General features: G+C 39.8%; 1 protein-coding gene across 3 annotated transcripts in view; it reads right to left on the reverse strand.

The window, feature by feature from the left end:
• Susd1 (sushi domain containing 1) overlaps positions 1 to 26314 on the reverse strand; it is a 115030-nt gene that overhangs the window by 55982 nt on the left and 32734 nt on the right. For all 3 annotated transcript variants that reach the window (XM_019209823.2, XM_019209821.2, XM_019209822.2), the window contains exons 5-9: positions 25576 to 25755; positions 15102 to 15199; positions 14275 to 14461; positions 5678 to 5787; positions 2601 to 2790 (exon numbers count right to left, since the gene is read on the reverse strand). In XM_019209823.2, the coding sequence (XP_019065368.1) occupies positions 2601 to 2790; positions 5678 to 5787; positions 14275 to 14461; positions 15102 to 15199; positions 25576 to 25755 (765 nt within the window). The remainder of the gene's footprint in view (positions 1 to 2600; positions 2791 to 5677; positions 5788 to 14274; positions 14462 to 15101; positions 15200 to 25575; positions 25756 to 26314) is intronic.

Raw genomic sequence — 26314 nt, forward strand, 5'->3', positions numbered from 1 at the left:
TTGGCAGAGCAGATTCAGACAATTCCCTCGGCTCAGCTCCCAAGATTCAACCTTCTAGTAGAGGCAGGCAACCTTCTACCCAGGCACAAGGCCTTGTCATTCAGCTGACATTACAGGACAACTACTCCTAGAAGTGATGAGAGAGAACAGTCTGGAGCTCGATGACATCACCTCAGTTGAGAGAAACAATATTTAGGAAACATTGAAACATTGCTTGAGAGAAATGCACTCCAGCCATCCCTGCAGATAGTCTGAGTAACCCTGCCCTGTCCCCGGTACAAGCCAGACAGGCAGAGAGCAGGAATTTCTGGTACATCTTCCCTTGTCTATTACACACTGAACTGTGCTTTTCTATAATAAAATGAGTCATGTAAAAGGGAAACACTGCTTAAAAGTAGTCTTACAAATTCCTTGTAAAATGCTACTCATCCCTTATCCTATTTATGAGATGCCCTGAAATCAGGATCTGAATAGTAATCTGACCTTCCTGTTGAAAAAACCTGCACACCTTCTGAAAAACAGTAAGACCATGTCATGGCTCCCTTTTTGGCCAGGCAGGCAGAAAATGTAAGCTCAAATTTGTGAGCCAGCAATGAAAAGTAAATGTGTTATAAGGATATGAATTATTCTTATTCTTTTATTTTTATGTCCCTGCCTTTGTTTTTGTTCTTTAGCTTAGATTTATAACCTATTATCTTTTATTTTATAGAGTCATGTAGGTCACTTAGTCACTAGAAATAAAGTAGTATATAGATACTCTTTCTAAAATTATATATTAAATATCAATGTAATAAATCACAAAGGAAAATATCAAAAGATTTGACTATACAGAAATCTAAAACATTAGTATGTCAAAAACATCACAGATTAAATTAAAAGAAACCATAAAATGAGGAAAATGTTTGACATAAACAATAAAGGATTAATGCTCAGAGTACCTTAAATATTCATACATATCAATAATAATATTTATAACATTTGACAATAAATAAAATTAATATGGTATACAGATCAATCAAGAAATAATAAATTTGAAGGAGCCTGAAAGTAATTCGAATTCCTTTCCTAACATAGATTCCTGGGACTACAATAGACATTTCCTGGTCAAGCCTCAAAAATCACAGGAGTCAATGACCTTGTTCAAGTGTGTTAAAGGTCACCACTTACCTTCTCGTTTCTATAAAGGAAAGGACAATTACCTACTCACTGATCCTCAAGGAAGGAACAGCAAATATGCACTCTGACTGACAGAAGGATACTATTGCTTGAGTCACATTTCCTAATGCAAAGAGTTCCCAGGGATTGACCGAAAAGGCAGGTGCTTCCTCTCTGGGACCTGCCTGTGTTCAGACACATGGGGCACTTCATATAGGTCTGGTCTCCAAGGGTTCCTTTCCTCTGCTGCTCAGCTGACACTGGGCAGATAAGCCAGTCAAGGCTTATTTTCAAACCCAGTTGCCCAGATATCTAAACCTTCTCCTCCAATAAAGCTTTTATCTGAAATCTTTTTGGGGTCAGTTCCTGGGAACTTGCCCTGATCAATAAAATAGATGCTTCATTTCTCATTTGTCTGGCTATTCATCCTAAGCAATCTCAGGTGGAAAGGAGAGTTAGGACTCAGTTTCCACCTGTAAATATGGATATACTGATTTGGACCTATAGTATAAATGCAAGAGCTGCCACAGGAGGATAGAGTACCACGGGGAAGGTTGGGGATTTAGTCTCTGCAGCTGGAATGCAGGAACAGACATAGTGAATACATAATTATCAGGACAGTTTCAACAACTAGGCAATGGTGCTTTTTGTTTGTTTGTTCTTTGTTTTTTGTTCTTTTAAACAGGGTCTCACTGCATAGCCCTGGCTGGCCTTGAATTCATGGTGATCCTCCTGCCTCACTCAGCCTTCTAAGTGCTGGGATTACAGGTGCGCACCACCACACCTGACCAAGGCAAAGTTTTAATATGCAGGCTTCTAAGGCCTGAGCAGATAGAATTATTTTAACTATCACTTATTTTCGCTTTTGTTTTCATCATACCTCTACCTGTGACCTTTAAACTGCCTAGAAGTAGCTAAGATCCGTGTGATTGAAACAGTGGTCTCAAAACATGGGCTGGAAGGATCATCAAGACCTGGGAGTTTGCAAGGAACCAAAGTTTTAGGTCTCATCCCAGACTTACTGAATCAGAATCTGTGCAATGAGGCCCAGGAGCCTATGTTTTAATAAGCTCTTCAGATAAATCTTATGCTTGCTAAATTGTGAAACAACAAAAGTAATAGCATCTCATGCATTTATTGTAGTTTAAATGCAAAGGCCAAACTGTCCACCTTGGACCCACCCAGAGCGGTGGTGAACATGAGAGACAGGCCTCAAGGAGGCAGAAGCAGGTCCTATACAGCCTCTTCTCCTGGCTGCTTGTGAATTTGTCTGTTAAACCCAGGGGATTAAACAAAAAATGGTAGAGAATTTTGCATCCCTCCCCACTAGGGGGAGCTAGAACTAGAACCCAAATCTCCTGACCTCCATCTTTTACTCTGCCCCACTGTGCACAGTTCTGTTCACACGCTGTCCCGGGTACAAAGGGAAAGACATCCTCACCTACCTGATGGTGCAGTCATCATTATTATTTGCACTGAGTGCTGCTCAGAAGGTCCCAGCAGGGTGATATTCACTGTATAATCAGTTGCTGGATACAGATCCAAACACACTTTTGGAGCTTGTTCGCTTGTTGTAAAGTTAAATGTTTCATGATAAAAGTTCTCCAGGTACCACCTTTGACCCAGGACTTTAAACTGTCATGGGATTAAAAGAAAATGTTGCATTAAATTTTCTGTTGCTTGCAGATATAAGATGGAGATAAAACAAGGGAGTTCCTTCTATTTATCTTCTCTCATTCAGAATTATTTTAAATACAAAATGAGCTGCACTGGGGACAGATTTTACAAAGCTACCTTGCCTATCCCATTCAATTTCCCTTAGTGTAGGACTAAGAGTAAATTTCATTACAGACAAATCTCAGATGAATAAATACATCGCAGATGAATAAACCAGGCTATTCTAAAGTAATCCCTCAATGCCCATGTAAGTGAAAGATATCGCACTGGACTTACTGGGCAAAATTCCATTAATTTATTTTCATTGTAAAAAATTCATAAACAAGTCTCACAGGGGACCAGGTATTTAGCCCAGTGCTTCTGCCACCTGCCTCCCAAGCTCAAGGTCCTGAGTTCAATCCCCTGATACCAAAAAATAAAAATAAAAAAACAAAAAACAAGTCTCACAGTGCAGAATACTTAAACTTTATGAGGACTACCCAGATTATGCATTTAAAACTAGGCAATGGTAATTCACTGATTTTTCCCATTAGAGCTCTGGGAAAAGAGCTTTTGATCCATTGAGTGATCACACACACTGCTAACTCAGTCATAGTCCACCCATCACCACACAGGCAATAGATACAGGGAGCTATTGGGGAAACACTTTTGTGACACTCTCAGGAGAAACATGATCAGCCAAGATCATGCACTTTACCTGCTAGAAACCATCTGTTTACTGTTTCCACTGATGCACAGGTCAACACTATCCTACTCTCTATTCTTCCTCATCACTGCCAATAACAGACTTGTACACACCAATCTACCAGGCCGTGCAAATCCTTGAAACCTTCAAAGGATTCCTCTCACCTTCAACTTCTGGAATTCTCTTAGATCAGGAAAGTATCCTCACAGATATGCTATCAGAACTTGGCCTCAGAGTTCCTTGAGCTCCACAGCTATAAACGTCCTCCATTCCACTTCAGCCACCCACAGCCACAGCCACAGCCACACCCTGGACTGCAAAATGCTCAGATCACACAGTGCGCTATTCTTCCGGTCCACTTACTAGTGAGGTACAACATGTGTTATGCATTTGAGGAATATAAAGAATCTCTCATGAAAAGCATTTTGAATGTTCACTTTTCCCAGTGGACTTCAGAGGGTCTCACATGTTACATCAAGTAATCTTTGTCCTGCACATCATGGCAAACACCAATTTTTTGCAATTTGACTCTTCAATCATCTATTTTCTTCTTAGAATAATTGTTTTCTCTTTATTTTCTTAACTAGATAATTAACCAACTCATTGCCCCTGAACCATTTACTGAATAAGCATTCCATTCTTTACTGATTTAAATTACTTGTCTATGTGAATATGTTCCTGGCCCTGGGATTGTTTATAAGATGGAAATGTTTTACTTACCTACCTAACTACTTAATTTTACTTACCTATTTAAACATCCTTCAGTGTGTCTACACAGATATAAAACTAAAATTCAAATGTAAATAAATGCATAGCATACAGGGCTTCTTACGATCTGACTACTGCTGAGATGTTGGCTTATCTCTCCCTATTCCCCTTTGCTTTCTCTACTATCCAATATGCTATTTATTTACCCACGATACCCTTCCTTACCCTCACTCCAGCTCTTGTAAATGGCTAATTCCTATTCATTTTCGATGACTCAGCAGTCTTTACGTCTCATTGAAAAAATTGTACCTAGCCCCCCCCACAGACATACACATACAAAAAAAAATCTCCCAGTCCATTGACTATTTTTTATTAAAGTACTCATTATACCATACAGTAGTTACCTGTTTATTTATATACTTCTATTTGTTTGAACTGGAAGTTCTAGGTCCAAATATGTGATATTCTTTTGGTACATAGTTATGGAATGAATAATTGATTTCTTAAGGGAGCAGTATTTGAGATTGAAACTAGGGCCTTGTGCATGCTAAGCCACATCCCAAGCCTGTGAACAATTAATTTTAACTTAATACTTCCTGCTCTCTGTCAGATGATTTTCTCTTTTTTTTTTTTTTTCCCAGATTTTTTTTTTTAATGGTACCGGGGATCGAACTCAGGGCCTTGCACTTACGAGGCAGGCAGCAGAACCACTGAACCAAAACCCCGGCCCTGTCAGATGATTTCCTAGACACTAAAAGTAACACAAAAATCTCAGTTCACACTTGAATTTACTTATGACTTTGTGATGTTAAAAAAAAAAATTAAATAGGCTGGGCGTGGTGGCGCACACCTGTAATCTCAGCAACTCGGGAGGCTGAGGCAGGAGGATCACTATGAGTTCGAGACCAGCCTGGGCTACAAAATGAGTTCCAGGTCAGTCTCCACTACATAGTCTCAAAAAACAAAAACAAATAATTAATTAAATTAGGGGTGGGGGTGTGGCTGCATGGTAGAGTGCTTGCCAAATCTACAAGATCATAGGTTCAAACCCCAGTAAACCCTCTCCCTCCCTCCCTCCCTCCCTCCCTCTCTCTCTCTCTCTAAGTTAAATGAGAGCCAAAAGCCCTACAATAAGTTCCTTGAGAATCCTTACCCATATATAAATTTGATGAAAAAATAAAGTGTAATCATTAAATGCCTACAACAGAATAGAAACATGAAGTATAGGCAGAGGAAAAGATAGAAAGTCACCAAATATTGTTTCTTTCTTTCAATTTAGTCACTCACTTATACCCATTTCACACCTCCCATCAGTCTCCAGAAACAATAATCACCAACTGTCTAGAAGTTCATTCCATTAGTAGTTGTTAAATACTTTGGATTCTAACTTGGTGATTATGCAAATTGTTAAGTGGCCAATTCTTTGACAGATAGCATAAGAGATCTTCTTACTTGGTACATTTGTTCTGTTCCAGCTTTCCTAGAATGCCTTCTCAGTCTCAAGCAAGTTTCATTAAACACTGAGATATTGAAAATTCCATCATCTTCTAAGAAATCGTCTTCTAAAAGACAAGAGAAAATATAGACAAGTTGTACCATCAAGACAAAATATCATGGCTAAGTACAAATGAAACTGAGAACTCTTACGGTGTTTTAACCAGAACAGCATTAAATCTGGCATCAGCAGACTTAGCTTTGAGCCCCAGCTTCAAAATTTCTTGGCTGTATAACCTCACCCAAGTTCCTTAAATCTTTTGAGTGTCATTTTCCTAATTTGTGAAATTAAGTGATACCTCAGACTATTGAGATAAACAAAAGAAATATTTAAATATTATTGTAAACTAATAAAGCTATGGTTTTGTCAAAGTTAACCCTATCACTTGGGAAACTGTCATGTATCAGAAAGTCTGAGATAAAGCAAAAAGATGAATAAAAATCAAAGGCCCTGAAGTCTCAGGTCAGGTGCTTTCCAATGCAGAAAATGACCAGGCAGGAAGATAATATTTTCACAGGAGATAGCATTTCAAGAGCTATTTGTCTGTGCTCAGCTAAAGCAATAAAATAACCAGAAGGCAGATTGGTTTCAACCGTTGTACAGAAAAAGCTACTTCATACCTCCCCAGTCAAATTCATTCCTGCAGTGTTTCATTTCCTTCATACAGCCAAAAAAGACAAGATTTCTTACAACGAATTAAACAATTCAAAGAGAGTCCAGGAGAAACATGGTAATTTTTAAGGAAAAGCAAATTTCCTAACAAACAAGCCTCTGTTTTCCACAATGAGAAAATGTGCTCTCTTCTCTTCTCTTCTCAATGCTCAGGACTGAAATGAGATCTTCACAAAAGCAAAGCATACTCTCTGGAACCAGATGTGATGGCGCACATCTGTAACCCCAGCACTCTGGGAGGCTAAGTCAAGAGGACCACAAGTTTAAGCCCAGTCTGGGCAACTTAGTATGAACCTGTATCAAATTTTCTTTTTATTTTTAATGAATTAGGTATGTAGTTCAATATGAAGGTCTTGGGTCCAACACCTAGTATGAAGGAAAAGTGGAGGAAATAGGACAGATTAGGAAAAGGGAAGGAGGGAGAAAAAGGGAGAGAAGGAGGCAGAGAAAGGGAGAGAGGGAGAGGGAAGCACCTGCTCTACACTAAGATACTTAGCCAACCTCCAAAACAGTTTAAATGTCTACCAGACAAAAGCTATTTTATAACTACCTTTAATGTGCATTTCTCCCATGGGAATCTCTGCAGCCTAAGAAGTATTCATAATAACAATAAATTATTCTAATCAAAATCAGATCTGTCCTCAGCGTTTTCAATAACACTAACATATTCAGCACAAGGGAACAAAGAGAAAATATTCCGGACTATAACTAGAAAATGCAAAAATATGATTATGAAAAAGAATTTGAAGATCTATCATATGTGCTCTCTTTTATCCTCGCAACTTTTATTTTAAAGGTTTAATAAGGACATCAGGGAGAAAAATAGCCATACATAAGCTTGTAATCTTGAGGAACACCAAACGTACCTATGTAAGAAATGTACGTAAGAAATGCCACACAGACAACATAAGCAGGAGGTGGACTGTCTGCATAATTCCACACATCACACAGCCATTAGAGTCGGAACGCAGGGGAAGACGGCAGTGTGAACAAAGGCATCTGGCTTCCACTTCCTACGCCCAATCCTGACAGAAATGACTGAGGAAAAAATAAAAATGGGTCAAAATTTGCATCTGGGCTGGAAGAAAGGTTAGTTGCCACACACAAGGTTGAAACGTAAAGATATTTCTGCTTAGCACACTGTGGAAGAGACCAGGATACAGGAAGACACTGAGAGCTACTATGCAAAATGCTTCCCAGGTGAAGGAAAACCGTCTCCACATTGCAAAGGAAGGAACTGAGAGGAACTGGTGGCCACAGAGGAATCCAGACAGGACACAGGACAAGTCAGTGATGAATGTCCTTTTGAAGCCAGTTAGCCCAGTGACCCTATGTCAGAATCACCCAGACACAGCAGATCTGAAGTAATGCTCATACATCTGCATTTTTTTTTTAAGTCACCAGGCAGTTCTGATGGGCAGTCAGGACACAAAAGGATAGCTGTACATCACTACACTAATAACAATAATTTCTCAGTGCAGTAGAGACCAGTAACTTCAAAGGAGAGACCTTGGAACCTGGAGGTTCCTCTAGGCAGAAAGCCTTGGTAACACAAAGACCAGCCTCTTTCCTTTCTCCAGGCAGCAACAGAATGAAGCCAGCAATGCTGAGCTGGCCCAACGTCAACAGCTTCAGGAGTCAAGATGGCAAAGTGCTCAGAAGTAAAGCTCAGGGTGGTAGGCTTTCCCACAGCTGCTCCAAAAGAGAGTAGCTCACCCAATCAACAGCAAATCCTTCACAAGGAGATCTGAGCTATTACACTAAAAAAAAATGACATCAAAGGGAATGCTATCCATTCTATTGCGAAGGAAATGAGACCAAGACAGAATCTTTATCCAGGTTGTCTAGAAGCACTTCCTCCACCACCACCACCGCCACCCCAAAAGGGCTATCATATGATTCTACCAAAGCATGGGAGATCACACTTAGGAAGCAAAGAATCAGCACAGTTTTGAAAAGAATTTTGAGCAAAGCGATGGTAATATCATGGAGCATTCATTTCGTACCTTAACAAAAACATTTTAAAATGGATTCCAATGAGAGATAAAGGATAAGATAACGAGAATGTAATAGCAAAGAGGAAAATGGTTGACAAAGGCAGAGTTAGGCCAGGCATGGTGGTGCGCACCTATGATCCCAGCACTCAAGAGGCAGGAGGATCTCAAGTTTAAGGCTACCCTGGGCAATTTAGTGCATTCAAGGCCAGCATGAACTGCATGGTGAGATTCTGTCTTAAAAATTAAAAAAACAAAAAAAATTTTTTTAATTTGAAAAATAAACAACAAAAGTAGAAATAAAAAAGGAAGTAGATGAGAACAACAAAAAAAAGCAGGAGAGGAAATTAAAGTACAACAGAATTTAAATGCATATGATAAAGATCAGAAATATCAACGCAGAAATGTACAAATGGGTGTAGAGAACAAATGAACTACAATTCATGGGAGGGAGAAAGAAATGGAGAAAATGGGAAACCAACATGGACAGCTGGAAATCTAATATAGTGGAACTGGAAGAGTCAAAACAAACCTTTTAGGGAGAAATCTTATGTAGGGTAAGCAATATGGAAAAGCCTTTAGTACACAAGATTACTGTAAAATACAGGAAAACATTCACACAAGGGAGAAACCCTATGTATGGAAGCAATGTGGAAAAGCTTTTAGTACACAATGTTATTGTAAAATACATGAAAGAACTCACACTCAGCATTAATTGTATGCATGTAAGCAATGCAGGAAAGCTTGGTGTTTGCCAAAGACACAATGGGGAGAAACCATATGCATATAAGCAATGTTGGAATGCTCTCAGTACACATGTATTGTCAAATACATGACAGAAATCTCACTGGGGAGAAATTATATATGTAAGCCCATTTTGAAAATCCTGTGAAAATTTCTTATGCAGTAGAGTGATATAATTACTCCCGTAATTACTCCCATAATACAAAATGCTTAAAGGTTAATATTTCTCCATAAAATTTCCAAAAATAAAATCCTAGATAGAGATCCTAAAGTACATACATTGTTTTTCAGTAAATCACTTAAATATCTAAATTATGTATATCTGTAGAGTTTAATATAAAAATAGGAGTTGACATAGATATTTTTGTGTATCTCTGAGCTTAATATATAAGTGTCTTAATTAAGCATGGTGAATTAAAATGTATCTTTTACTTTAAAAAAAAAACAACTTTTATTTTTAAAAAAAAGCAATCATCAGAAGTGTAATGAAAGAGCCATACATGTTGGCACACCCCTGTAATTAATCCCAGCATTCAGGAGACTGAGGCAGGGGATCGCTGCAAATTCAAGGCCAGCCGGGTCTACACAGTGAGTTCAAAGCCAGCCTGAAATACATAGAGACCTCGTCTCAAAAAAAAAAAAAATGTAATGAAAGAAAATGACCAAAACTTATTACAGATTATTAAAAAAAAACTCTGTAAAAAAATTAACATTTGTATCACTCACAGACTGATATGAGGGAAAATATTTCCCTCTCATTCACTTTTGAATTCCCAATGCCTGTAACAATGGCACACATATAATGGGTGGTCAATAAATATTTATAAGGTACACGAATGAATAATATCTTTAATTTTGCAGCTAAAGGAAGTTTCTATGACATTGATGCTGAAAATTACATTGCCTACACAGAATTTTATTAAAGAAAATAAAAAGGGCTGGTAGTGTAGGTCAGGGGTAAAGCATATGCACAGCATACACAAGGCCAGCATACGAGAGACCCAGGGTTCCAGGCAGAAGAGGAGGAAGAGGAAAAGTGAGAGAAAGAAAGAGAAAAAGGAAGAGGGGGATGAGAGGGAGGGAAAGAAAAAGGAAGGAAGTCATTCCTCCCAACTCTTCTTTCAAAGCATTAAATTCTCAAAGCCAATACGAACTGCTGCTAGAACTCACAGAACAAAAGTTTAAGATTCAAGAATTTTATCTTCTATCAGACTCTCATTCACATATAAAGAACAAAAAGACACTCTCAGGTAATCATGGGCTCAGAAAATACCCCATTTCCTCGGTAGAGAAAAGATAGAAATTATCATCCAGACAGATAAATAAAAATAGACAAAAAATAGAAAAAGTGAACAAAAAACTGGTAGAATTAAAACTATTAAAATACATACATATGAAGCTGGGCATGGTGGCGCATGCCTGTAATCCCAGCACTTGGGAGGCTGAGGCAGGGAACATCACTGTGAGTTCAAGACCAGCCTGGGCTACACAGTGAATTCCAGGTCAGTCTGAACTACATAGTGAGACCCTGTCTCAATCAATCAATCAATCAATCAATCAATAAATAAACACATATGGTTAAATAACTGCTATAGATATTGCTATAAATAAGCAGAAAATTAAAAAGCTGAAAATAAAATGCCATATTAGACCAATTTGGAAAGGAAGAGAGGAAGAAATAAAAGCAAGTAATGAATGTTAATTTCTTCATCTTATTCAGGGAGAAGTAAACATTATTTTAGTCTTAATACTGGTAATGAGGGCCAGGGATTTAACTCAGTGGTTCCACTGCCAGCCTCACAAGTGCAAGGACCAGAGTTCAATCCCCGGTACCAAAAAAACAAAACAAAACAAACAAACAAAAAAACCACTGGTAATTAGAAAAATACATACCCAAACAGGATTTTTTTTTTTTTAACACAGGCTGGCCTTGAACTCACTATATGGTCCAAGCTGAGCTCAAACTCATGGCAATCCTCCTGTCTCAGTCTCCTGAGTGCGGGACTATAAGCACGTGCCACCACGCCTGGCAGGATATTTTTAAAATGCCTGAACAGTTATAGAATAAAAACAAAATCTGACTCACTGAAAAAGAAATCTTGGTAGCAAAAAAGAAAACCAAAAGACATAGGATGGTAGCAAAAAAAAAAGAAAAAATAAGAAGATAGAGGAAAGGGAAAATCATATCACAAGTAATAGCAATGTAAATTTGCTACTACTCAAAAATAAAACTTTATAAATAACTAACTAAATAAATAAACTTTTAGCCAGACATGGTGGTACAACTCTGCAATCCCAGCTCTCAGGAGGCTGAAGCAGGAGGATCACTAGTTCAAGGCCACTCTGGACTACAAAATAGGACCATGTGTCAGAAAAACAAAAATACCTAAATAAAACTTTCCTCAGAAAGAATCTCTGCATTTGCTAATTCCTAGAATACACATAAAAATAATATTATCCAGATAGCTTTTAAGAAGGAAAAAGGAAGCTAAAGCATATTATGTAAGTATAAGCACAAAGAAATCAAGAAAATAGTATTATGTATAATTTATAGAAAATAATATTTAACAGGATCAAGTGAACCATTTGCTACTAGTGAAAGCATTTATAATTGAGATGTCATGAACGTAAATTATGTAACATCAGCATTTGTGAAACAAACCACCTAAAATATGTCACGGAAATTGAGAAAAATGGCAATCTATTACAGAAATACAGAGACCTGGAGAGTTTTTATCAATAAAGTTGATTTAAAACTATTATCTTACTCCAACTCTATCCAAATGCTCTACCACATCATCCAGCACCTACTAAAAAAATAAAACATGGACAGAAAGTAAGGCCCAAGAAAATGTCAATAAATTTCCCAAGCCAGAAATTATTAATAAGGTATAAATATTACAAAGAAAAAAAATTTCACTTGTATGACACAATTATACGTAACTCTTCAATCAAAGGGGAAAATCAACACAATTCTTTGAAAGTAAGGGTAAAGAGAACACATATTAACATACTCGTAAATAATTTTTCAACCAAAAGGAAATCCGATAGCAATTCTATCATGACTTGAGAGTAAGAACAGAGAGAATGTGTGCCAAGGCCTTCGAGAGTCTGAAAACCCAAATCCAGAAGGTAGAAAGAGGCACTGAGGATTTTATTAGCAAATAAGAAAGAATGGGGATAAGCTGAATCATGCCTTCAAGAATTTAGAAATAGAATAGTATGGGGCCAGGGATTTAGCTCAGTGGTACCCTGCCTGCCTGGCAAGAGGAAGGTCCTAAGTTCGATTCTAGGTACAAAAAAAAATACAAAAATAGAACAATACAACCAACTCAAGAGAAGCATGGAGATGGAAATAACAAAAATAATAGAAAATGAGAAAAAATTTTAAAACCCAAGAGTTCATTCTTTGGAAAAAGAGAATAGTGATAAAACAGGCAATACAAGCTAGTATATTTTTTAAAGGAGAGAACAAAACAAAATCAGGAATCAGAATAACCTGGGGTTAGGCAACCTATAACTCCAAAGTAGCTGCAAACAAATATCTCCTATAACATTTTTCTAATACATTTAAAACCTCAACCAAATAGACATTTTAAAGAAAATATAAATTACACAAATTAACTCAGAATATCTAAAAAATGGAAACAGACCAAAGATCATGGAAGAAAATGACCAAGTTGTCATCTCCATGAAAGGGTGAAAGTTAAATGATCGTATAAGCAAATTTGTCCAGGTTTAAAGAAAGAAAGAAATTCCAAAGTGGCAGAAACTTCTCTAGGGTGAATACATATACAAACTTCCTGCCTCGTTTTAAGGGCACTGGGATAACCCTGGTAAGGAAATCAAACAACAAAATGCACAGTGTCCAGGGGAATCGGGTGAGAAATGTACACCAGTGCATAAACAAACAGGAAGTACACTTTGCTCCCAGGTCTGACTTCAAAGACGAGGAGGCTCTGCCCAGTGGAAAGTCACCCAAGAGGTTAAACAGACCTCAGTAAAAACAGCCGACACTGAACTGAAAGCTGTCATTCCCACTCATAGTGACAGACCAGTTTGAGGTCCTGGGATGATTTCTGAAAGAAGATAGAGCCCTACAATTCCACTGTCGTTTATTACTAATTTTATAAATTTAGTTGTATATTAATTTTATAATAATCTTTCCTACATATTACTTGCTTAAAAGAAGTAATTTTGTTTTATTTTATATACAAATACCAAGAGGCTTAATTTGTGTAATTTGCAGTTGGTTTTATATTCCTAAAACTGGCAGACTTTTTAGTTATTTCTGTCCAATTTTTGTCACTTTCCAGTACCTAGTGGCAGCAATATCTAAGATTTAGGACGTATATGTATATCGGGGAGGAGGTACTACTAGGGATTGAACCCAGGTCCCTAAGCATGATAGGCAAAAACTCTACCATTGAGCTACATCCCCCATGCTTTTTATTTTGAAACAGTGTCTCACTAAATTGACTATGTTGTCCTTCAACATGCAATCATCCTGCCTCAGCCTCCTAAATAGGTGAGATTAAACTCCTGTGCTACTCCACCAATGCAGATTTTCTTAAGTGGGTCATCAAAGAGCTAATTAACTCATAAATGACACCAATGGTTTCTCCAGGTTTGTCTATAAGGTATTATTAAATAAGAGTTATATTTTTTAAAACAAACTTCCTATAATTGTTACAGTGTTGTTTTAAAAAACCCCATGACAATTATATGAAATGAAGTTTATTCCTACTTCTTAAAGCTATGGGTCCACTCCTTTTTTTCAACCAATACCGACCCTCCTGGATCCTTCAGCTGCCTCCCCCTTTCCGCTCACCCACTCCTGATCTGATTCTCCAGCCCCTATCGATCCTGGGGTCTGCTCCCATCCTGGATGTGAAACTGCTGGATCATCCTCCCCGACTCCTCCTCTCTCACAGGCAAGGCCAAGAAAGTGCCCACCAGTGCCTTTCAGCCCCCCTGCTAATAGAACAAGCACCTCTCTTCCATACCTGCTCTGCTTTCTGACACCCCAAGCACAAATCTCAGAAAGAAAACAGGAACTCTCCTGCCCAGCTGATGCTAAAGTTCATTGCCACATCCTGTGCTGGGCATTTCCCAGCAGGAAATGAGTCTCCACGTCCACCTACCAGTCGTCTGGAAACCAAGGATGGCAGGCACAGAGCGCCTGGGAGGAGCGGTGGAAATGTTCACCGTGTAGTTCGTGCCGTGGTCCAGGGTGAGGCACACTTCCGGAGTTCTGCTGTCTGTGGTCAAGTTGACTGTCTCCTCATGAACTGATGCCAGAGGGTCCGACCGTCGTCCTTTTATGTTTATCTTTAGGAGAGGAAAGGACAAGACAGCCCACCACAGCTCTAGTCAGAACAATAAAGACTTTTCAGAACTGGAGCCTAATTAGCCTACCATTCTATCCCACCCTGCACTGCTCAACTTAGAGGATATACAAGGCCCACTTCTGCCCCCAAGTATCTGATGAGGAAGTCTGATCAAGCTGGTAACCAATAACCCTAGGCAGTGACATAAATGAGGCCTCTAGGAAGTGCCATCCTGCCCGTAAGTGGTCTTCAGTAAGTGGAGGCTCACAACCAAGGGTCACCTGTGCACCCGCCACCAAGTGAGCAGATGTTTCCAGACTTGCTCTGGGGAAGTGAAATATGAGTGCTTGGAAATAAGCAATGATGATGATGTCAGTACAAAGCCCTCCCTACACACACACACACACACACACACACACACACACACACACCGTGTCACATGACCATATGCTAAAACATAAAGTGTAAAATAACACACAACTCAGATATCTTTAAAAAGCCATTCACTTCTTAAAATGGCAATGGAATTGGAAAGCAGTGAAAATGAGAGGCTCTTACAGAAGCAAGTCCTTCTGACTCATACAGTCCCATGGGTTTACCATTTCCGTTCTAGCAAGAAAAAAGTAGATGATATTCCTTACCACATACATTATTTTGGAGTTTATTCCTCCTGAGCTTATTTGCCACCTCAGACAGGTGTTATTAAACACTGATACGTTATTCATTTCTGTCGTTATTTCTAGAATAGAAAAAGAGAGTTGACTCACAAAATGTACCAATGGGCTTTGGAAAAATCCTAACGGAGATTAGTTTCTCTGTCCATCTGCTGTCCCAGCTGATCACCATTCACACTGTGATTCAGATACTGAACTGATCAACTCAAGGGATCTAAGGCCAATCATACAACTTTCGTTCATCATGAAGGAGCCCAGCCCTCTACTGGACTTGGTGGGGAAGTCACCTTTCCTCCTGCCTGAGGAAAGAACGCCAACCTGTGATTAGCCTGATGGGCCACTGGATGCCACTGGCGTTCCATTCGTGTGCGAAGGAAGGAGGCCCAAGCCAAGACCCAAATGGAATTTCCCCTGCAACCGCACAGGTACAACCTGCTCCTGCCTTCCTCATCTCAACTGGGTGGTGAGGGACTCATTCAAGTCATCGCTGTTCACAGGAGGGAAATGACACGTGGCACCACGCAGAACCACGCCCAGGAGCGGCTTGGGGTGAACCACACTTCTTCACCAAGTTCCTGGTTACTTCTAGGACTCCTGTGACTGATGCCATGTAATCCTGGTCTATGAGGAAGCCATAACTTCTTTTTTTTTTTTTTTTTCAGCTTTAATTGAGTTTATTGGTACATTTTAGGGATACAGTACAGTTGCATTCATTGTTGGGATCATGTACCTCTACATGACAAGTCTTGATTCTCATTTTTTCCCCTTATCTCTGCCCTCCCTTCACCCCCTCCTCCCCTCCCCATCTACAAACACTTTATTTTCATCTTTTCATTCTCTCACATTTTTTTCTTTTCCCTTTTTACTCTTCCTCTACCCATCCCACCTTCCCTACACCTTTAGCTCCTTTCTTCCCATTTCTAAATGTCAGTAATCTTATTAGAATCTTATGCATTGTTGCAGATTATTACACCAGGGAAACTATTCGGTATTTACACATGTGTGACTTATTTATTTCACTTAGGAGTATATCTCCAATATGTATCCATTTTCCTATGAATGAATCTATTTTCTCGTTCAGAAGCCATGACTTCTTGGGGCTCTGCCTCTTTTAAATATTCTGCATATATTCCACGTATATGCGGGAAACAATGTTAAGCCTTTGGTTTCCTGAAGTAACACAGTTCCCAATAGGCCCACTCGACCGACCATCTAGGAAGTTATTTAGACAAGGAGGGAGGCAGGGAGAGGATCTAGCTTTTTATTTCTTAAAAATAAAATTTCTTAAAATTGTCTCTATTTGCAAATGTTATAATCGTACATATAGGAAACCCTAAGGAATTCAAACATTTAAAAACTATTAAAGCTAAAAAGGGAGTTCAATTGAAAGATGCAAGATTAATGTGTAAAACTCAGTTGTGTTTCTATATACCAAAGTTAAGCAATTCAAAATGAAGTTAAGAAAACAATTTCATTTATAATAGCATCAAAAAAAAACAAAAGAAATGTGAGGTGTGATCAAAAAATATAGTGAATGTTTACTACTCTTTTAAAATTTTTATTACAAGCCACAGTGCCATTAGTCCCCTCAAAATCCTCTGTCTTGATTTGAACACACTTATCCCATTTTTCTTGCCACTTTCTGGAGCAGTTCTGGAAGTCTTTCATGAAGATCTTCAGTTGTACGGTCATGCACATCCTGAATCAATTAAAAAACTTTTCCTTTCATCATCAGGTTGGCTTTACGGAAGAGCCAGAAGTCACATGGTGCCAGAGCCAGTGAATGAGGTGGCTGAGGACGCATTATAATGTTTTTTGCAAGGTGCGCTTTTCATTGCAGGACACTAAGCAGCAGCATTAACTGTATTTTTAGCACACTTCACAAAGACACAAAAGAAGACTTCCAAAACTGCTTCAGAAAGTGGCAAGAATGATGGGCTGAGTTTGTTTGAAGTGAGAGCATCTGGCAGGAGATTAATGGCAGTGTGCCTCTTATTGTAATAATTATTTAGGTTTAAATATTCCCTGTATATTTCCATCACCCTTTGTATTCTATAGCCCAATGCAGGCTTTCCCACTGAATCATGATTCTTCAGTTCTTCTCAGTCTCACCCATTCTTTGCTCCAGCCTTCTGCAGTTTTTTTGTTTTTGTTGTTATGGTTTGTTTTTGTGATTAGCTTTTGATACGCTGCCCAGGCTGGCTTTGAACTCGAGATCCGCCTGCCTCAGAATCTCAAGTAGCTGGGATTCCAGGTACGTGGCACCCTCACACCCGGCACCACACAGGTTTTGAATGTATCTGTGTCTTGCCTCCTGCTCTGGGGCTTCCCTGCTGTGGCTCCCATACCACAACACATGCACTTGGAAGTACAGGGGAGTTAAAAATCCCATGGCAACAAGAGCTAGCAGGTAAATCCTTCTCCTGTGTTCCCCAACATGGGAGTATACAAAGACACTTCTGTCGTGTCGATGGGACAACATCTCAGAAAATGACCCTCTTCAACTCAGTTTCTGTTCCTTCTTCTATAAAATCTCCTCTCAACCTTCCAGTCGGGAAAAAAAAAGTCTACACTTTTTAGGGCTAATTCATTTCTCCCCTACTCATAACCAATGCCCAGTTTAGACTGACCTGATCTGCTGATCTCTCTGCCCACTGAAGATTTTACATATTTACTGAACCATCCCACAACACACAAACTCTTACAGAGATATCAGGGGATCACCTAGTAACTGTCTCAAGAATCCTTATGTCTCCACATCAATGTTTCTTCTCTGACATAGATAATTCAGAAATCAAAGAAATATTCCACTTGTGCACCTGGGTAACCTAAGAGATGCAATGATCAGTTCACCTCCATAGGCAGCATGAAGTCTTTTACCAGCCTGAACAAGCCCCAAATGTTCCTGTCCCCTTCCTCTCTGGTCCTTCCAATCCCCAGACCTCTAGACATCTCTGCTCACTCACACAACCCTCTGCTGCCAGCTCACTGTGTGGTCCAGAGGGAAAAGAAAACATCTCATCCCTCACCTTCTGCCTGGGTTGCCATAAAGTGAATTTCCTTCTCACTCTGGGTTCCTCTGTCACCCAAGCAGAGATGAAAAGGAAGCTTTTCCCTTTCCTGCCCTTCCTTTTTGCTCATTCACTATGACTAATTTAAATGACATCTCAAAGATGCCATCTGCCTCCAGCCTGTGCCATGCTCTCTGAATAGATGAGATCCAGATCCAATTACAGGGATGTCAGATATCTCATCCCAAGGAACAGTTTAGCAAAGTTTGGTGGCTTTTCTCTCCAAGTGCCTACAAATCCATCGGAAAGGCTTCTTTATAAACGTATCAAATAATACAAGCACCACATTGACACTGTCCTTTTAAGAGACAACCTGGAAAGTCATGCGATTGTTCCAAAAGTATTGATAACTAAGAACATTTCTGGAGGTGCTCTCTGGAACTGTTTCCAGGACATTTCACTCACTACTCACCACTGAAGGAATGGTGTCTAATGCCACGCATCCTAACGGGCCAGGCCCTGGACTGTGACAATGATCACACTGTCCTTCCCTCAAGAAGGCAAAAGAGTTAAAGACATCATATAACAGTGCTACATGCATTCCCATGTTTATAACAACACGAGTCATAACAGCTAAATCTTGGAAGCAGCCTATATGTCCATCAACAGATGATGGATAAAGCAAATGTGGTATTTTTACACAACGGAGTACTACTCTGCCATAAAAATAAACTTGAGTTGTTTGTAGGAAAATGGATGCAGCCTGAGACCATAACATAATGCTAAGTGAAATAAATCAGGCAGAAATAAATCAATGATTTCTCTTACATAAGAAACCCAAAATATAAAGAGCAGAATAAGAGTTAGTAATAGGAATAGGGAGATAGATCTTTCTCAAATGGGAAGGGGACCTAAGGGATAAAGAGCAGGGAAGGGGATTGACAAAAGCATTAAGACATGTTATGTATATGTACCAACCCCACACAGGAAGGTAAATATTCTAGACTGCAAACATATACTAATAAAATATTTTTTAATCTTTAATAAAGAGTAAAGAAGACACGTGAACAGACAGAACAGCAAGTCTGATGCTTGAGACAGTACGGAGTGTGGCATATTCAAAGTGGTGAAAAAAATGTCACATAACTGAGGAGGAGGGAAGATGGGAAGTGAGGCTTCTGAGGATGCGCAGATGAGACTGGAGGACGCCTTGCTTGCCAGATTAAGCGCATGCTCACTCCTCCAAGAAATGAGCTAAAAGCAGGAAAATGTCGTTTAAAAAGATAGCTCTAGTGTCTTTTGAAGGAAGCACCAGAGTACAGGAGAACTGGAGGTCACATGGAAAGATTACAATGCCACTGACTCAGTGGCTACCGTTTGTCAGACACACGCAGCTCTGGATAGACCTGGCCTCAATAATCCCACAGCCATAAGAAGCAATAATGAAAACAAGAAACACAGTTATGAGTTATTCCTACAGACCACATAGGGTGTACAGTACTTTAACCTTCAAAATAACCTCAGGAATTAGGTATCACTGTGTTGATTTTATAGACCAGAGACTTAGATGTTAAGTAACCTGCCAAAGATCATACAGTTAATAAGCCATCAAGTCAGGATTCACAATTAGATGCGTCAGACACCACATCTAAGAGCCTTTGGATTGAAGTAGTTATTCGGCCAGGGGGTTAAGAGATAAAACTGGGCGCTGTGTTATAAAATAAGAGACAATTCTGAAGGAGAATCAATAGGAGGTGAGACAGCAGAATGGAGAGGAGTCCAGGCTGACTGCCAGCCTCTGAGCTTGAGCATGTGAATGGATGGCTTTGTACTGCTCTCCTAAGAAACATAATAGGAGGCAGAGTAGGTCTGTGAGAAAGACAGTAATAAACTGTGCTGTGGACATGCTAAGTCTGATTATCTGCTGCCTATCCAGTGGAAAGAGAATCTTGAAAGCCATGGATCTGTGGATACGAGGCATGGGTGCAGGTGAGAAGCCACAGAGGGGGCAGAACACTGGGAAACACCAAAGCCGAGGAAGAAAGAGAGGATAAAGGACAAAGCACGGGACAGGAAGGACTGCAGCTGAGGGAAGGTGATGTCCAGAAAGGGAAGGTAAGAGAGGATACACGAAGTTGTGTCTCCCCCTTGAAGTTGTCACTCTCCTCAGCACTCCTCTACAAGCTTCTAACCCCACCACAGAAGAGACGGGGGCAGGTCATCAGGGCCGCAGGGGCAAGCTCGATCCCTCAGCCTCCTCTTCCATGGCTTTTGCCCCTCATGGAGTTTCCACAATGTAATGACTGGACCTGAAGTTTGAGCTGGGACAAAGGAAGGCAGGGCAGGCCTTTGTCCTGCCAAGCTGCGAGAGACTTAGGCCTCTACAGCTTAAAAAAAAAAAAAAAAAAAAAAGGATTCCTGCACCGTGTCCAATCGAACCCTCCCCAGATTTGGGGAAACAAAGCCTACACAGGTGATGGAGTACACACCTCTGCTTTGCTTTATTCCATATGTGTTACTGGGGATGTGTAAACATACAAAAGTACATGTATGTAGTATATACTCTGATATTCTGTTAACATCTAATGTTTCTGTGTGGTACCACATGTGTAACTAAATCACTATATAATTAGTTTTTAAACGTTTATCTCTCCTGACTGGAACTTTATGATAACAAAGGCCATGCTTAGCTCTCTATCCCTACATATTAGCACATAACTTAGACTTAGGTATTCAAAAAATATTTATTATCTGGTTGAATGGCTAAACAGACAGGTGGATGATCAATGATGCTAAATGTTGCAAAAAAGGTTAAGGAGAATGAGGACTGAAACCAGAGCATGAGTTTGGTGGCTACACGGTCAGTAGAGATCTTAGTGAGAGAACTGAGGATAATAGATTTCTGATTTCCCCTCAGGAGGAGAGGACTGAACACAAACTCTCAGAAGCTGGATTGTGCAAGGACAGGGACAAATCTAGTGTACTTTCTTTGTTCCAACTTTATAACCTTTTTCTTTGTATTTGGAAACAGTAAAAGGTCATTCAGAATACATTCAAGGGATCCAAGCAGATGGTCAAGCCCAATGATATCTCTAGCTGAAAGAGTATCTGATTTCAAAACAATATGACAATCTCTTAATACCCCTTATAGACCACTTCCAAAGGCCTTTCCCAAACAGGGATAACAAAACAAAGCAAACCCATTTTGATAATGGCAGCAACAATGAAATTAGCTATATCTTCCCAAGGTGACTACCTTGAATAAATGCTATAAAGGCTCTGACATTTTCTTAAAATGGGAAGAAGTAGCATGGCTTAGAATAGTGCTTTTCTGAAATGCGTTACACATTTTAGGGTGATGTGGGGTGGCATGTGAACAAATTTTTATATGTGCACTATGTATTGATTTTTATGCATATCAAGAAAAATCTAGCTCATCATACTCATCATATATATTGCAAAGTGGTCTTGATTGATAAGTTTAAATCATAAATTTTAAGTTTTAAAATACTAGTTGTTTTAAGAAACATATTGAGCAAATATATATAAATAATTCAATTGTCAGACACCCTAGTATGAGTTTTCAGAACTTATAGACCTGAGTTCAAACCCAGACTCTACCATTTGCTACTTATTAAAAACTCTGTCAGAGTTGCTTAACCTTTACAAGTCTCAGATTACTCATCTGTGAAGTGAAAATTAACAATACCTACTTCTCCGGGTTTGTCCAGGGATGAAACAAAAGCAAGCATTAAGGCCCCAAGGAGCACCCTGGGCACATAAGTTAGTGCTCACTCAGCAGTAGCAGAAACACAGCTGATGACCCAGACATTATTCACATATTCAGACACAACCCAGCCATGCGGCCACTTGTATAAATGTGCCCATTTATTCCAGTTGACCTTTCTTCTCCATCTGCAATCCATGGAGCTGCAAACGAGCACTCTCTAGGCTGGAGAGGAGGAGGTCACCAACCAAACAAAAGGCACAGAGGCCAGCGGGAGGGAGTCTGGAAGCATTTGCAACACTTCCCCAAGGACCCAGGACAAGGTGGGGGCACAGAAAGGGTCCTGCCAAATAAGAAATCTGTGTTCCAATGGAGGTGTTACCCTCCTAAGAGCACGCAGTGGGTAATGTCAATGTTATAATTATTAACTCAGACTCTAAACATGAAAAGCTAAATGACCTGTGCACATTGCAAGCCAGACAGTCTTATCAAGAATGAATCAGGCTCTTTGATCTGGAGGTAAACCAACTCGCTACCATGAAGCTTCCATCTGGGGTTTTTCCAGACAGGAAAGTGGTTGCCTAATTCCCAGCTGTCTGGAGTTTCCAGTCCAAACTGGTCTTAGAGAAAAAAGTCCCACCATCTCACTGGAGTTCCCACTTCATTAAAAAAATATTACAGATCTATGCCACTAATCCAAAGGAATGGGAGTCAAAAAAAATATTTTTAAGTAGTTAAAAACAATCCATGTACAGTGACAATAAATTATTACACCTAGTTTGGAACTAAACCTTCAAATATGGAAAGAGAAAAACATGAAGTAAACCCAGAGAAGGAAGGGAGATTGTCTGGGAAACCAAAAGTGAACATTAAAGAACATAAATAACAACATGGAGGAGGTGGATGGGGGCTGAAGACCTGGTGACTAACAGGGAGAGGAAGGAAGAGGAGGGCAACTGAGCAAGAGCCATGGTGATCAAGATCTCTCACTGCATTTCCAGAAGCCTCTCCGACCTACCCACCCAGAGATTATCTGCACTGCATCATGAATTAATCAGCATGGAGATCATTCCCTGCATCTGTGGAAATTGAATTTAGCTGCCAATCCTGATTGAGAGCACGGAGGCCTCCTCACAGAAAGATCCCAGCTCACAGAGCAAAACGCCTTTTCTTTCCTTGAATCAAAGCTTGCGTCAGCCTAGGGAAAGGGCTGCAGCTGGAGCCACAGACTTTGTGAAAGGTGTCAGGCTAAGGGCGGTAATTATAATTAGCAGTTACATAACGTGTTTGTTCTTCAAAGTGCTCTACAAGGATCAGATAATTAATAGTTTACTGTGCCCCATGCAGATCCACTGGTTTTTCGTGTAGTGACTAATTCTGGTGCCCCTACTAAATTCTGAATGGTGGAGACAAAGTAGTTTGGGCAGTGAAGCAAGCAGCTGAGAGTCTAGAAATCAAACCCAGCTCTCTTACCACATGGCTCCATATGGTAGTTTCCTGTCAGGAACACTTCCAGGGGGCAGCAAACCTCACTTCCTCCAAATAACTCTTGGAGGTGCTATGGCAGATGCAATGATAGGTTGGCGTGACCATCAGTCCAGTCCAGTATGACATCAGCTCTCCTCTGTCTCTCCAGTTAGTAAGCCTGGGACCCTGGAGTCCTTGCAGGTTCGCCCTTGCTTCTCTGTGCAAATTGAAGAGACCTCTCTAAAAGAGGCTGAACTAGATCTCTGGATTTTCATCATTTGCTTCCTGTGATGGAAGCCTCTGGCCTACACCCTTTTGCATTTATGACAGAGATAACTGAATGTAGTTATTTTATGGCATAGACAGGGCTCCCACAGCAAAGCTGAGTTTCTCATTTTCTCCAAGAATGCTTCACCCAGGGCTTCAAGGTCCATGAATGCCTTGAATTTATCTGCAAAACTATTCACATTTATTTTGGGAAAGATCTTTTTTCTCCTGTTGCACCGTAAATTCCAATAGGGTAGTGCCTCAAAAAGTACCTCACACATACAGCACGCTAAACAGATATCTACTGAATGAATAGATTTTATCAAATTCCTATCCCAAAATGATTATAAACATTGCCCTGTGGAAAAACAATCACCATAAATCTAGTTGGTCTGCTTGCTTTCGTTAAGTTTTGCTATAGAAAACTGGTTGGCAAGACCCAAGATCTTCTGCCACAATCCTGCTGCTAATCAATCCAGAGACTAGAGTAAACCTACACTGTGACTTTATTCTTCAAAGATCTGTCTTCCGGGCCAAGCAAGTCATTGTACAGAAATATATTCCCAGAGCCACTGGAGACTATGACAACTATTTGTCACATCCTGTGACCACCTACCACAAACAGTAAGAATTGCTCACTGCCCTTTTCCATTTTGCCTCTCGGAAGCAAAGAAGTGAAAGCACGTGGAAAGTCACACTTGTTCAGATTCATGAGATCTATACATCAGTGCAATAATTCAGGAAAAAACTAACATGCACATAGTGCTCTATACTTTGCAAAATGCTGCCACAGATGATCTCATCTGATTTCTTCTCAACGCTTTTGGAAACAAAAGCCAGACTGTATTTCCCTCTCTTCGAGATAAGGAAATGGGAGGTTCGCAATGCCTTGCCCAGTGACACTGAGCTACTACATGGCGCTACTAGAAATTGAACTGAAGCCTCAAAACCCCTTCTTACCAGCAATTCCACTTCTGGGTATATTTTTAAAAGACCTGAAAACAGGATCTCAGAGATGTATCTGCACATTCATGTCATAGCAACATTGATTACAGTGGCCAAAAATGGAAGCAATTAAGTGTCCATTGATAGACGAATGAATAAATAAAATGTGACACAGACATACAATGGAACATTATCCAGCCTTAAAAAGGAAAAAAATTCTGACTTATGCTTTAACATGGACGTGCCTTGAAGATATGCTAAATGAAACAAGCCGATCTCAAGAAGACAAATAAGCACATGACTGTACTTATATGAGACACCTAAAGCAGTCAAATTCATGAGACAGAAAGAACAACAGAGTGCTAGGAGCTACAGGGAGGGGACAGTAGCAAGTTATTGTTTAATGAGTATAGAATTTTAGTTTGTTTGTTTTCTTGGTACTGGGGATCAAACTCAGGACCTTGCACTTGTAAGGCAGGTGGCAGCATCACTGAGCTAAATCCACCACCCCAGAATTTTAGTTTCTGAAAGATCAAAAAAAGTTCTGCAAATTGGTTACACAATAATTGAATATACATAACAATAATCACACACAAAATATTTAAGATGATAATTTTTTTGTGTTTTGGGTGTTTTACCACGATTTTTTTAAAACATGAAAAAGACCTCTCTTTTATAGTACATCAACTTTTCTCTGAAAAACTGCTGTACTAAGTTAGGAGTGTGCCCTTCTGGGAAAACAGTTCATGGAGAAAAAATTCTCAGCCAGTTAAGCAGAGGAAACAAGAACTACTGTGCTTTATCTAAAAGATGGATGCCAAAATGTTCTATCCAACTTATTTTCCCAACCCGCTTTCCAAATCTTCAGGGTTGAGCTGACATTTCTAAAGCCAAGTGCCCACCCAGGTAAAAGGCAGAGCCAGGTGCAGGGCACAGAGGGAGGCAGCCAGCAAATGGTTTGACACCCATGCTTCCAAAGGCTTTGTCACCAGGGAACAGGAGCCCAGCAGGGTGGGATCGGTACCTGTGCATGTTAAAGTGCTTTCTCTCCAGGTGCCTTTCTCTGTGCAAACAGAAGTGATCTTTCCTCCAGGGCTCTCAAAGCCCTCCTGGCAGATGTAGTAAGCCACACCACCGAGGCTGGAGCTGTGATTCCCCACCAAGATGGCGTTCAGCACTTCAGGAGGGCTGCCACAGTTGATCTCTGCAGTGAGAAGCAATCTATTAGTCCCCACTTCCAAACCTACAGTTAATAATCTAGAAATACACATTTAATAATGACAGAAGCCACATGGGAAAAGATAAAACACTAACTCCAAATAATCCAAATGTAGGCATACAAAATATATGTCTGAAATTAATGAAATTTCCAAATGTGCACACATAATGAATAGTCAAATTATGAGGTTAATTACTTATGAAATGTGAAATAAGTCACACATGTGTAAATACCAAATAGTTTCTCTGGTGTGAAAAACTATAAAGGTACATGAGATCCTAATGAGATAACTGACAATGTGAAATAGGAAGAAAAGGGCTAAAGGTGTAAGGAAAGTGGGAAGGGTAGGGGACAGGTAATAAGGGAAAGAAAAAAAATAGGAGAAAATGAAAAGATGGAAATAAAATGTTTGTAAATGGGGAGGGGAGGAGGGGATGAAGGGAGGGCAGGGACAAGGGGAAAAAATGAGAACCAAGACCTGTCATGTAAAGGTACAGGATCCCAATAATGAATGTAACTGTACTGTATACCTAAAATGTACCAA

Source organism: Fukomys damarensis, unplaced genomic scaffold (genome assembly GCF_012274545.1).
Source record: "Fukomys damarensis isolate Sample0158 unplaced genomic scaffold, DMR_v1.0_HiC HiC_scaffold_36, whole genome shotgun sequence".
In the NCBI taxonomy this organism is placed as follows: domain Eukaryota; kingdom Metazoa; phylum Chordata; class Mammalia; order Rodentia; family Bathyergidae; genus Fukomys; species Fukomys damarensis.